General features: G+C 47.7%; 1 protein-coding gene across 1 annotated transcript; it reads left to right on the top strand.

The window, feature by feature from the left end:
* Positions 1-339: 339 nt before the first annotated feature.
* Positions 340-3533, top strand: LOC125544351 (putative receptor protein kinase ZmPK1). Its single transcript, XM_048708002.1, has 2 exons — positions 340-1422; positions 1531-3533. The coding sequence occupies exons 1-2, from the start codon at positions 945-947 to the stop codon at positions 3288-3290; spliced, it is 2238 nt and encodes a 745-aa protein (XP_048563959.1). The 5' UTR covers positions 340-944; the 3' UTR covers positions 3291-3533.
* Positions 3534-14068: the final 10535 nt, after the last annotated feature.

Below are 14068 nucleotides of genomic sequence, written 5' to 3'. Positions count from 1 at the left end.
AACCTAGTGTGAGGAACATGCACCTATTTGCCTTGCACGCAAGTATAAGAAGATTCCCAGAAGAAACGGAATAAAAATAACACAAGCATGATCTTTAATTTGGCATCGCGTGACATATAATAAATGATCAATATCAGGGGACAGTGACAATACCATGATAACGACAAGCTACCCGGTCATAAGTCCATGGCTCCATGCCAAGGATCGGTGGCAGTGACACCATGGCTATCAGGGCATTAGGCAGGAGGCCTAACCACTTGTGGCTTGTCCACCTCCTCTTCTTTTTTCTAACAAGTTGTCCACCTCTTCAAGTGGGCAATAACTACCATAGCATGTCAAAGACGGCATACCATAAACACACTCACAAATAAAATGTAGCTCAAGCTTGCTAAATGATTATCATCATTGCCCAGAAGAAGAAAGGTTATGGTGATGCCAGCTTGTCACTAACGAACTTCTGACGCCAATTCAATCAATGATTAGCATCTCATAACTAGCTCAGGACCAACATCATCAAGGTCCATAATAAACTAATGCTCAGAAAAGGAGGCCAATATATGAAACAAAAGGATAATCATAATTAGCAAAAAGTAAGTAATAAAACCATGGGACAAACTATTTTGCACCGTGCAGCTTTCGTCAGTTTGGACTAAAAACTTCCTAAAATGGAGAATTTCAAAATAAGGAAAAAAAATCCCATCGCAGTCCTCTCTGTCTAGAAGCCACCACGACTGACTGAGATAAGAATCATCATAAAATAAAAAATAACCCATTCGCATGTTAGACCAAGAAACTGAAGCATGAGTTCAAATTGGACTCTATGAAAGGGCCTTCGCAGCAAGTGGGAAATTAATTAGGACCACATGCATACATACATGATGAAAATAGCAAGCATAAATGGAAGCAGTACCTTCGGTCATACAACTCGCTGAACACCAAGAAAAATGGACACATTCCTCTTCCTTGCCATTCTTCCATTGCTCACTGCTCTGCCATGCTCATATGCTCAGTCGATGCTAAGCACTGGCTCATCCTTATCTGTAGAAGAGCATAGGCAGACCTTCCTTACCTCACCAAATGATGATTTTTCTTGCGGCTTCTATGAAGTTGGAGAGAATGCATTCTCCTTCTCTATCTGGTTCACCACCACCATGGAAAAGACTGTTGTATGGTCTGCAAACCCCAGGTCCTTGGTGAATGGCCATGGTTCCATGGTGTCTCTGAACCATAATGGAAACTTGGTCCTCACTGATGTCAATGGCACCGTGACTTGGGAGAGCAAGACAAGCTCTGGTGAGGGCACGGTGGTTTCCCTTCTTGACACCGGCAACCTCATAATCAAAGACTACACTGGTGCAAATTTGTGGGAAAGCTTCTCTTCACCGACAGATACATTGCTGCCTTTACAGACTCTCAAAAAAGGTACAAAGCTGGTCTCCGGTTATTACAGCCTTTATTTTGACAATGACAATGTGCTACGCCTCATGTATGATAGTCCAGAAATATCAAGTATCTATTGGCCAAGTGCAGACTACACAGTGTTTCAAAATGGGCGGACTAGCTACAACAGCTCTAGGATTGCAGTCCTCGACACTGAAGGATTTTTCCTCTCAAGTGATGGGCTGAATGTTAAGGCTTCTGATTGGGGTAATGGAGTCAAGCGAAGGCTTACAATTGGGTCTGATGGAAACCTCAGAATGTACAGTCTGAATGTGTCAAATGGGAGTTGGATAGTATCATGGCAGGCTATAGCAAAATTGTGCGATGTGCATGGGCTATGTGGACAAAATGGGATATGTGAGTTCTTGCCAAGTTTCAGGTGTTCATGTCCCCCAGGATATGAGATGACCGATCCGGAAAACTGGAACAGAGGTTGCAAGCCGCAATTCAGCAAAGGCTGCAGCAAAGCAGAAGAGTTTGACTTCATCAAGCTCCCTCAAACCGACTTTTATGGCTTTGATCTGACCAATAATGTGTCCGTCTCACTTGAAGAATGTAAAAAGACATGCTTGGACATTTGCTCCTGCTCAGCTCTCACGTACAAGGCAGGATCTGGACTTTGCTACACCAAAGCTGTACTCTTCAATGGTTACAGCTCCACAAATTTTCCTGGCGACAACTATATCAAACTGCCCAAGAATATGAGCATCTCCAGACAGTCTCGTATCACATGCAATCCGGATATTCGAGTGGTTGTACAAGGATCTGCAAGTATGTATGGAATGAATGATGTCAACAAGAGTTATACAATTTATTATGTGTTCGCAGCAATACTGGGAGCCCTAGTCTTGCTCTTTATCGGTACAAGCTGGCCGTTTCTTTACAGCAAGCAAAATATACCTAAGTCAATGGAAGAAGGTTATAGGACTGTGATGAGCCAGTTCAGGATGTTCATCTACAGGGAATTACGGGAAGCAACTGGAAAGTTCAAGGAAGAGATTGGAAGAGGGGGTTCGGGAATTGTTTATAGAGGGGTACTTGAAGATAAGAGAGTGGTGGCAGTGAAGAAACTAACTAGCGTTTCACATAGTGAGGAGGAATTCTGGGCAGAAATGAATATAATCGGAAGGATCAACCATATGAATTTAGCAAGGATGTGGGGGTTTTGCTCTGAGGGTCAACACAAACTGCTGGTGTACGAGTATGTAGAGAGTGAATCACTTGACAAGTTTATATTTGGTAATGTAAGTGCTGAGAGATTACTTGCATGGAGCCAACGATTCAAAATAGCACTAGGAACAGCAAGAGGCTTGGCGTACCTCCATCATGAGTGCCTTGAATGGGTAATCCATTGTGATATAAAGCCAGAGAACATACTCCTGACCCGAGACTTCGAAGCAAAGATAGCAGACTTCGGACTAGCCAAACTCTCAAAGAGAGACAGTTCCAGTTTCAATCTCACCCACATGAGAGGAACAATGGGCTACATGGCGCCAGAGTGGGCGCTGAATTTGCCGATCGACGCAAAGGTTGATGTATACAGTTATGGCGTTGTACTTCTCGAGATTGTGACTGGAAATAGGATCTCAAGTGGGATTACAGTGGATGGGAAAGAGGTGGAGTTTAGACAGTTTGTGCATGCAGTTAAAGAATTGCTGGAGAGTGGAGATGTCAAGGTTATAGCCGATGCTAGACTGAATGGCCATTTCAATCCTGAGCAAGTGGCGGTAATGGTGAAATTGGCTTTATCTTGTCTCGAAGAAAGAAACAGCAGACCTACAATGAATGAAATTGTAAAAGCTCTACTGGCATGTGATGACGAAGACAATCACCCAGCCTACTCATGGTGACCGGCAATAAACAACAGTGTATCAATTGCAATAAGAAGAATTGGTCTAGTATATTGCTTGATATTTGAAAGTAGAGGAAAATGTCAGGTTGTGTGTTGCATAAATCTTTCTGTAGATGGAACAGTAGCTGCACTGTATTGAATGTTGTCTACATGAATTCTTGCATGAAACATAGTGGGCTTATTTGTATAGTTTTTCCTTACAGAGAAAAAAGAAAAGAAAAGAAGATTTTAGTCTGCATAACTGTTTGATCTTCTAGAGCATGTAACAACTTCCAAAGATTCCCACTGTTTCTTCAAAAATCCGTTCTTCCATTCGAGATCCCTTCAGTGCAACCAGAGATTGCGTGACTCTTGTTAGCAAATAGCCAGTTAACAACTGACAACATTCACTCATTGAAATCTTGTACAAATATAAGATACTGATAAATGTGACCAATAACTCAAAGGAAAATTTGCTAGTAGCTAAAATACTAGCACAAATCATTTCAGCTATCAATGTCTTGCTGAATTAGCAGTGGAATACTGACTTGAATGGTCCATCGATCTAGTACTACGGAACCACTACATTTTGGCACTAATTTATGGTCGAACTTTCGGCTGGTAACATAATCAGTAAAGTGATCCAGTCATCCTTGGACTACATTATTAGTCACGATGGTAGAAAGCACAAATCGAGCACCAGGGCCAAATTATTTTCCCCGGCAATATGGTAAAACTTTAGCACTTATAACTGTGTCAGCTTAACTGATCTTTCAGAACACTGCTCAAGTTCGGAATATCTACAATCCTTGGAGTAACAAAAATGATTGATTTAGCTTCCTGTTCAGAAAGAGTGCAAATGTGCATATGTGTATTGGGCCTTACTGCCCTATGGTCCCCATGCCGATGCAATGAATTACCAAGGTTGTAGTACATATTAAAAGAACAATCAACAAACAGTGCGAAAGGCACTGTTGAAAATACGGAACAAGTATATACCATGATAGGTTCTTCTTTCAGTCTCAACAAAATGATAAAGATTCTTCATTCTTGTAGCGTTGCAGGACGGCGGGGACGCCGGGAGCTGAGCGCGGGGGACGGCGCCGGCGGGCGCCTGCTCGGGGCGCGCGCGAGTAGGAGCAGGACGGCGGGGGGCGTGGAACTGGGGAAGGCCGGGACCGGGAGCGCGGGGACGGCGACGGCCGCCTGCACGAGCTGCGGAGGTTTTTTTTTTCTTTTTAGCAACGAGCTGCACGAGCTGCGGAGCTGAGTCGGGTTGTTTTTTTTTTTGAGTCCGCGAGAACAGGCCTGGGCTTGGGCTAGCCCGGCTGAGCCTGGGCCCATGTAAAAACCTTTGAATATCCCATGCCTCTGGCCTGGGGCCCAGCTTTGTGAGGAGCGCTCCTTCGGGAGCCTTCCCCAACGATCACATGGAGGCACGCTCTGAGCCACCGCCACGTGACGTGCTCTATGGGCTTTCTTTAAAACAAAATTTCGCATGCATTTCGACTTTTTCAGATGGTCTTTTTTTGAGGGTTTTCGACTTTTCAGGTTTTCATCGTCTTTTTTAGCTTTTTGACAAAATTATTATTTTTTTAAAAAAATTACTTAAAAAATACGTTTTTTTGCGAGTCATGGCTTTGCTTCCGCGAGAGGTACAGCCATGCTTCTCAGAAACGAAAAAATGTGTTTTTTTCTACAATGAAAGGCACGATTTTGCTTTCGCGAGAGGCACGGGCGTGCCTATTGAAAATAGAAAAAAAAATACATTTTCTCTTTTTTTTCTCGCGAGAGACACAGTCATGCCTCTCGGAAAGAAAAAAAAATTATTTTTTTCTTTTCCGTGAGAGGCAAGGTTATCCTTCTGTGATAGGCACGCTGCGCCACTCATAAACGAAAAAAACACGTTTTTTCTTCTTCTTTTTTCATAAAAGGCACGCTTTTGCTTCCGCGAGAGGCATGACCGTGCCTCTCGAAAACGACTTCCGAAATGGGGAAAAAATACCCTCGGTTCGGTTTTTTATCGGGTTTTTTCATGAAAAGGAAAGTTCCTCAAAACCTCAACATGGTATCTAGTTTTGAAGATCTCGACGGGAGGAATCCAATGCTGAAAACGGTTTAAGATTTGAACGCACAGTTTAAGAGATAAGACATTTTGAATAAACAAATTTATGAAAAAAGGAAAAACTTTCAGATTGCAACAAGTGGCGCACATACAGCGCAAAACTTGTCACAATTTGAAGAGGGGAAATAATCTTTGAAAGGAGTATTGCTTAATTAGTGATTTTGCAGCTTTGTTCAATGAATTGGAGCCAGTTACTTTTTTTTGTGGGGAAATTGGAGCCGGTTACTGGGCCGTCCCAATAACCTTTCGCCAGGCTGATGTTATGTTAATATCATGCACCTTTTCTTTATTTTTTGTTGTGATTTTCTATTAAATGTTCTGGATTAAATTTTAAAAATGCGAACAGTTTTTGTACACATATATTCCAAAACTTAAATTTGATTAAAAAACAAGTGATTTTGTAAAAATATTACAACAGTGTACAATTTTTTTACCATAACTTAATGGTGTTAAGAAAACAATTAATAAAAAATGTTCATGTGTTTTAACAAAATTTAATTGCCATTAAAAATATGTTAATAATATATTTAAAAATGTTAATAATGTATAAAAAGGTTCTTCATACATACGAAAAATGTACAACATGTATGAAAGAGTAGACATTAAAAACATATATTGAAAAAATGTAATTATCTATTTTAAAATAATAAACCATATAAAAATTTGATGCTGATGTATATTTTTTTGCCTGGTATGTTACTGATGTATATGAAAAATGTAAGACGTACATGAAGAAAATAGACATAAAAAGAATATTTCAAATGCCCCTAAACTCCCAAGTCGGTTAAATCACCACCAAAGTCTCTAAAAACCGGAAAAAATCTCCTCCAAGGTGGTTTTCAAGAGGATTTCAGGTGGTTTTTTTGCTACCTTTCTTTCCTCCTGCATCCTCTTCGTCTCTACCTGCATCCTCCCTCCCTCCTCCTCACCTCTCCCTTCATCACCGACACCGTCCTCCATCGTAACCGTCGCCACCGACTCCATGGCTCCAGGTACATTGCCGACCCATGTTTCCCGCTCTCCTCCGGCGGCTTCCATGAGAGTGGGTATTTCAAAGTTTGCTTTTGAGAGTTTGGGGGTTTAGATTTGGACTTGGTGTGCAACTATGGAAAAAGGAGAGGGGGTTTTGGGGTTGTGGGGTAGTGTTGTGCAAAAGGAGAGAGGGCATCAAGGGGGCAGAGGAAAATAGGGGAGAATAACAAAGACATCGGATAAGATGGGGAAAGGGGTGTAACGCCCGGGTAATTAAGCTACAGTAATCCCACGCTAATGGAGCCACGTTACCTATGTTACTGTTGCTAATCGGTCGTTAGATCAAAACCGGACCAAGATTCAAATTCAAACTTTGGTAAATAATAAAAGTTTTCAAACATTGAAATAAAAATGTTCGGTTTGTACTAAATATTACATAGATAATTGTGGTGTAGGAGCCCCAGTTTTATAAAATGCATAAATATTTTAAACTGAATTGAGACACAAGAGAAAATAAATAAAAGAAAGAAAATACGAAAAGGGTCAAGGCAACAAAAAAAAAGAGAAGAAGAGAAAAGCCCCCCCCCCTCCCTGGGCCGTGGCCCAACTGAGCCAAGCCCACCTGGCCCAGCCGGCCAGCCCCTGGCCCGGCCCACCCCCTCACTCCCATAACCCCCCCCGGTCGGCGGAAACCTCCCCCCCCCCGATCCCTCTCCCTCTCCTCCCCCGCCGATCTGGATCGGGATCCGCCCATCCCGTCGCCCCCGACGCCGGCGCCCCACCCCACCGGCGCTCGTCCTCCTCCCCTCCTCCCCGACGCCCGAACCCCCCCCCCCGTCGCCTCGGGACCGTCCCCGACTCCCACCTCGCCGGATCCGCATCGCCGGACGGCCGCCGCCTCGACCTCCTCCCCGCCGGACGCCCCCGACCGCCCCGAGCCCGTTTCCGAGACCCCACGCGTCCCCCCCGTGAGCTCTTCCCTCCCCTGCTTCGCTCTGTAGCCGTAGGGGTCGACCCCCGCGCTCGGTCGCCATGGCCGGAGCTCGCTCCGGCGCCGCGCTCGTCGCGCTCCGGCTCGCGCCGGCTCACCGCGCCCCACGTACCCCCCTCCCCTCGCGCCTCCTCCGCTCGGTCAAGGCCCCCCCTCCTCTTCCCCCTCGTTCCCCTCCGTACCCGAGCGCCCCCGTCGCGGATCTCGTCGCCGGCGCCCTTCCGGTGACCAAATGGTCACGGGGCCGAGCCCCTGGTGCTCAGCGCGTCGCGCAGCCCCCCTGGCCTTCCCGTTAGCCCCGTAGCGCGATCCCGACGCGGTCCCGAATCCCACCGCCGCCTCCGCCGCTCGCCGGCGTCGTTTCCGGCCAAGTCCGGCCGTGCCTCTGCCACCGTTGGACGCGGCATCCCCTCCACGTTCGAACGCACCCGCCCGCGGCCATTTTTGCCGCCGGACGGCGAATCCCGGCGAGGTCCGGCGCCCCTCCGCCGCGGGAACGCTCCCCGGAGCTCCCCAACGCCGGCCGCCGACGTGGCCGACCTGGGGCCACCCCTGGGTCACTAACCCGTGGGCCCTAGGGGCCCGGCCGGCCTGTTGACCCGGTCAGCCTTGCTGACTGGACCGGCCATGCCACTGACCGCAGGCCCCCCCCAGAACGTTAAAAATAAAAATAAATGATAATTAAAATATTAATTAATTAATTAAGTAAATACTTAAATTAATTAATCCTGATTAATTAACCTAATGGCTAATTAACCTAATTAACTATTGTTAATTAACTAACAGAGTATGACGAACGGGACCCACCTGTCAGGTTGACCAAGTCAACCCTGTTGACTGCTGACGTCAGCATGACATCATGCTGACGTCATAAATTCATTTTTCGAATTAAATAATTAATTAATTAAATTCCAGAAATTAATAAAATCTTTAGAAAATCATATCTTTTAATCCGTAACTCGGATTAAAATATTTTCAACATGAAAGTTGCTCAGAACGACGAGACGAATCCGGTTTCGCAGTCCGTTCGTCCGCCACACACCCCTAACCTATCGAACCCGCAACTTTCCCCCTCCGGCTCCTCTGCCCGAAATCACGAAACACCGGGAATACTTTCCCGGATGTTTTCCCCCTTAACCGGTACCACCTCATACCACGTTAGGGCACGCCTAGCATCGTTACTTGTCATGTCATGCTTCACTATGCATATGCTTGCATTATATTTATTGTTTCTTCCCCCTCTTCTCTCTCTAGACACCGAGACCGACGCCGCTGCTACCCCGTACGACTACGGTGTTGACGACCCCTCTCTCTTGCCAGAGCAACCAGGCAAGCCCCCCCCTTTGATCACCAGATATCGCCTACTCTTCTCTATACTGCTTGCATTAGAGTAGTGTAGCATGTTACTGCTTCCCGTTAATCCTATACTGATGCATAGCCTGTCCTTGCTACTACTGTTGTTACCTTTACCTGCAATCCTAATGCTTAGCATAGGATGCTAGTATTTTCATCAGTGGCCCTACATCCTTGTCCGTCTGCCATGCTATACTATCGGGCCGTGATCACTCGGGAGTTGATCACGGGTATATACTATATGCTTTATACATGATACATGTGGTGACTAAAGACGGGTCGGCTTGTGGAGCACCCGCGAGTGATTCACGGATTGGGGGCTGAAAGGACCTTTGTCCCAACGGCCCTCTGTGTGGATCTTTGAGGCGGAGCGACAGGGCAGGTTCCGACCACCTAGGAGAGAGGTGGGCCTGGCCCTGGTCGGCGTTCGCGGATACTTAACACGCTTAACGAGATCTGGGTATTTGATCTGAGTCTGGCCATTTGGTCTATACGCACTAACCATCTACGCGGGAGTAGTTATGGGTATCCCGGCGTCGTGGTATCAGCCGAAGCCTTCTTGACGTCAGCGACGGAGCGGCGCGCGCTGGATTGGACTGGAACGCCACTAGGCTAGGTCTGCTTCCGGCCGCCCACGCAACGTGCAGGTGTGCTAAGGGCGATGGGCCCAGACCCCTGGGCGCTTAGGTTTAGACCGGCGTGCTGACCTCTCTGTTGGTCTAGGTGGGGCTGCGACGTGTTGATCTTCCGAGGCCGGGCATGACCCAGGAAAGTGTGTCCGGCCAAATGGGATCGAGCGTGTTGGGGTATGTGGTGCACCCCTGCAGGGAAGTTAATCTATTCGAATAGCCGTGATCTTCGGTAACAGGACGATTTGGAGTTGTACCTTGACCTTATGACAACTAGAACCGGATACTTAATAAAACACACACCCTTCCAAGTGCCAGATACAACCGGTGGTCGCTCTCTCACAGGGCGACGAGGGGAGGATCATCGGTTAGGATTATGCTATGCGATGCTACTTGGAGGACTTCAGTCTACTCTCTTCTACATGCTGCAAGACGGAGGCTGCCAGAAGCGTAGTCTTCGATAGGACTAGCTATCCCCCTCTTATTCCAGCATTCTGCAGTCCAGTCCACATATGATACCCTTACTCCATTTGATACCCATGCATATGTAGTGTAGCTTCTTGCTTGCGAGTACTTTGGATGAGTACTCACGGTTGCTTTCTCCTTCTTTTCCCTCTATCCCTTCTACCTGGTTGTCGCAACCAGATGTTGGAGCCCAGGAGCCAGACGCCACCGTCGACGACGACCCCTACACCGGAGGTGCCTACTACTACGTGATGCCCGCTGACGACGACCAGGAGTAGTTAGGAGGATCCCAGGCAGGAGGCCTGCGCCTCTTTCGATCCGTATCCCAGTTTGTGCTAGCCTTCTTAAGGCAACCTTGTTTAACTTATGTCTGTACTCAGATATTGTTGCTTCCGCTGACTCGTCTATGATCGAGCTCTTGTATTCGAGCCCCCGAGGCCCCTGGCTTGTAATATGATGCTTGTATGACTTATTTTTATTTGTAGAGTTGTGTTGTGATATCTTCCCGTGAGTCCCTGATCTTGATCGTACACGTTTGCGTGTATGATTAGTGTACGATTGAATCGGGGGCGTCACAAGTTGGTATCAGAGCCGACTGCCTGTAGGAACTCCCCTTCCACACTCCTTGGCCGAAGTCGAGTCTAGACATTGTAAAAACTTTTACTAACTTGGCTGTGTGCCTTACGGGCCCACGTCGCCATCGGGTGGTACTAGGATCTTTTACTCCTCGACCTTTACTCTGGGACTCTGAACTCTCTTCTACTCGGGTTAAACGAATTTACTAACTCTGACACTAGGATCCCGTTACGACATTCACCCCAAAGTTGGATAAGCCCTAGTTATTCTTTAGGAATGTATTTGAACATTATCCACATTGTCATTTGACTCCAGTGAAAACATCTGTGTTTTCAGATGGAACCCACGAGGCAGGTCGTGCGCCACACGACGGCCATTGGTGCCTCAGGATCACCTGCTGTGTTGGCTGAGATGATGACCTATCTGGGTTATCGCTGGCACCCTGAGTACACCGTCTATGAGGAGTACCAGGACTTCAACCAGGAGCAGTACCGTGCCATCGTCCACCTCTACTCTCGAGAGTATGACTCCACTACCGTGCTGCACACTGCTCATGGTGTTGGAGTGACTATCGATATGGCGGTCCACGATGCTGCTTATGCTTCTCTGACACGTCTCCGTGGCGAGTATCAGGAGTTGGACACCTCCCCCTTCAGGCACATTGCTATCGCATCCGATGATGGTGCGGAGGGATACTACACTGCTGCCTACTCCACTGTCACCCGAGAGCCCTTCTACCATCAGAACCTGGTTCTGCATGCTGATGGGCTGGATAGAGCTAACCGAGCTCTTCGCCACGAGTTGTACACCACTCGTCAGCACCTCTACCGTGCTCTGACACTGTTGCACCCCTCTGTCCGATCTGGTGATTTATCGCGCTCTGCGATCTACCCTGCCCGGACCGTGATGCCCCAGGGCGTCGGCTGGCCAGATGTGGGAGGCTACTCTCCTGCATTGGGCCCTCTCCTGCCACCTGCGCAACGGGTTCCGCACCAGAGTATCCGTGGACCCCAGGATACTCGCGTGGAGGTCTTCCCTTCGCGTCACTACCAGCTGTCGGGCTACACCTACCTCCGCAGTACCGCATGGGACTGACGTAGACTTGCTTATTAGTGTTAGATGCATTCGCCGCGAGCCTGTGTGCCGCCTATGATGTCTTAGTCTATATACTGAACACTGTGTAACGAACTCTATGCATGATCTCTTTTGTAAGATATGCCGACTACTATGTGGTATCTATCGTGCTGCTTTCGTTGTGCATGGTTCATCATGAATGATTCTTGTTTTTACAATTCCTCAATGCTGAACTACCCCTGTTAAATATTAGCAGGATGGTTAGACCAGGTGGTCGTGGTCGTGGTGGCAACGCCCCACCACCGCCTGAGTACATGGCTGGTATGATCCAACAGCTTGAGATGAATCGCCAGTTCATGGAGAATATGATGGCTCAGTTTCCTCGCCCCAATATGAACCAGCAGCCAACCCCAGTGACTCTGCAGGATTTCATGCGCCTGAACCCAACTGTGTACCGCAGCTCAACTCAGCCTCTGGATGCTGATGACTGGCTCCGTGACATCACCTATGAGATGGAGTCTGCTGATGTAGCCCCTGCCAGCTATGTCACCTTTGCTTCCTTCTTCCTGAAAGGACCCGCAGCTCAATGGTGGGACAGCCACAGGCGTACACTGCCAGTTGGAACAATCATCACCTGGCCAGACTTCCAAGCTGCCTTCCGTGCTCGCTTCATTCCTCAGGGAGTCATGGACCGGAAGAAGCGTGAGTTCCGCAACCTCACCCAAGGCAACAAAACTGTGGAAGCTTATCAGCGGGAGTTTCTTGACTTGTCCCGCTATGCTGAAGAGGACATTGCAACTGATGCACGCAGACAGGAGAAGTTCCGGGATGGCCTTCAAGCTGACATCAAACTCGCACTTCTAGTGCATGATTTTGCTGATTTCGCCACTCTGGTGAACAAAGCCATCAATGTCGAAACTGGTCTGCAGGAATACCAGAGCTCTCACAGGCGCAACCGTGACACGGGCTCATCTTCGGGCCCGTCCTCGCAGAAGCGCAAGATATGGATTCCCAATAGCTTGTACCAACCGGGTGCACCTACCCCAAGGCAGACCTATGCTGCACCTCGTCTGCCTACTCCTCCGACTAGGCGTCCAAGACTCCCAGCTCCACCACCACAAGATCCTGTTCCCACTCCCAATAATGGATTGTGCTTCAGGTGTGGACAACCAGGGCATCGTGCTAGGGAATGCAACCAGAACCCGAATCAACTGGCCCTTCCAGCAACTGGCCGTGGAAGCAACCAGCCCCGCAGCAACAATGCCAAGTCTTATGGTCGTGTTCATGCCAACCACGTTGATCTGAGCGAAGCTCAAGACCAGCCTGCTACTGTGATGGGTACCCTCCTCGTAAATTCAGTACCAGCATCCGTTTTATTTGATACAGGTGCATCGCATTCATTCATGTCAGAAGGTTTTGCATGCTTGCACGACATTAAATGTGAGAACATGGATGCTTCACTATTAGTACACACCCCTGCGGGCCAATGTCGAACCTCCATGATTTGCAACGACGTCCCTGTAGAAATCGAAGGACTGGAATTCCTTGTCTCTCCCATCGTACTGAAGTCCTGTAGCATTGATCTCATTCTGGGAATGAATTGGTTAAAAGCGCATACTGCTTCTATAGTTTGCGCCACTAAGGTCGTCCATTTGCTACACCCTTCTGATGAAATAATAGCTTATCAAGCTCATCTAGTTCAGAACGCCGAGGCACGACTTTATGCCTTGAACGCGTTGAACGCTGCACCACTCGAGGGCATTGAAAACGTTCCCATCGTTCGTGAATTCCAAGATGTATTCCCTGAAGAACTTCCAGGGATTCCCCCTGCTAGAGCTGTCGAATTCATCATCGACTTGAAACCCGGCACTACCCCTATAGCTAAGCGACCCTACAAGATGCCGCCGCATGAACTCCTTGAGCTTAAGGAGGAAATCGACAAATCTCTTGTCAAAGGTTTCATTCGCCCAAGTTGCTCTCCTTGGGGAGCACCTTCTCTCTTTGTTAGGAAGAAGGATGGAACAAACCGATTGGTCCAAGACTACCGTCCTATAAACCAAGCTACCATTCAGAATAAATACCCTCTTCCTCGGATCAATGATCTTTATGATCAACTGGCTGGTTCATCAGTGTTCTCCAAACTCGACTTGAGGTTGGGTTACCACCAGATCCGTGTTCGTGAAGAGGACATCCCAAAAACCGCCTTCGTGACTCGGTATGGATCATATGAGTACACAGTCATGTCATTCGGCTTAACGAATGCTCCCGCCACCTTCTCTCGTCTGATGAATTTATATATTCATGGATTACCTCGACAAGTTCGTCGTGGTTTATCTGGACGATATCCTTGTATTTTCCAAGAACGAGGAAGAACATGCTGGACATCTGCGTCTTGTGCTAGAGAAGCTTCGAGAACATCAACTGTATGCTAAGTATTCCAAGTGTGAATTCTGGCTCCCCGAAGTAACCTATCTTGGGCATGTCATCTCCAAGGATGGTATTGCCGTCAACCCTGAACGAGTTCAGGCTATTCTCGATTGGACTCCTCCGAAGAACGTCAAGCAAGTCCGAAGTTTCCTCGGTCTCGCCAGCTACTGGCCGTCGATTCGTCG

Source organism: Triticum urartu, chromosome 3 (genome assembly GCF_003073215.2).
Source record: "Triticum urartu cultivar G1812 chromosome 3, Tu2.1, whole genome shotgun sequence".
NCBI lineage: Eukaryota > Viridiplantae > Streptophyta > Magnoliopsida > Poales > Poaceae > Triticum > Triticum urartu.
The sequence above is the reverse complement of the archived record's forward strand: the minus strand, read 5'-3'. Positions and strand labels throughout refer to the sequence as shown.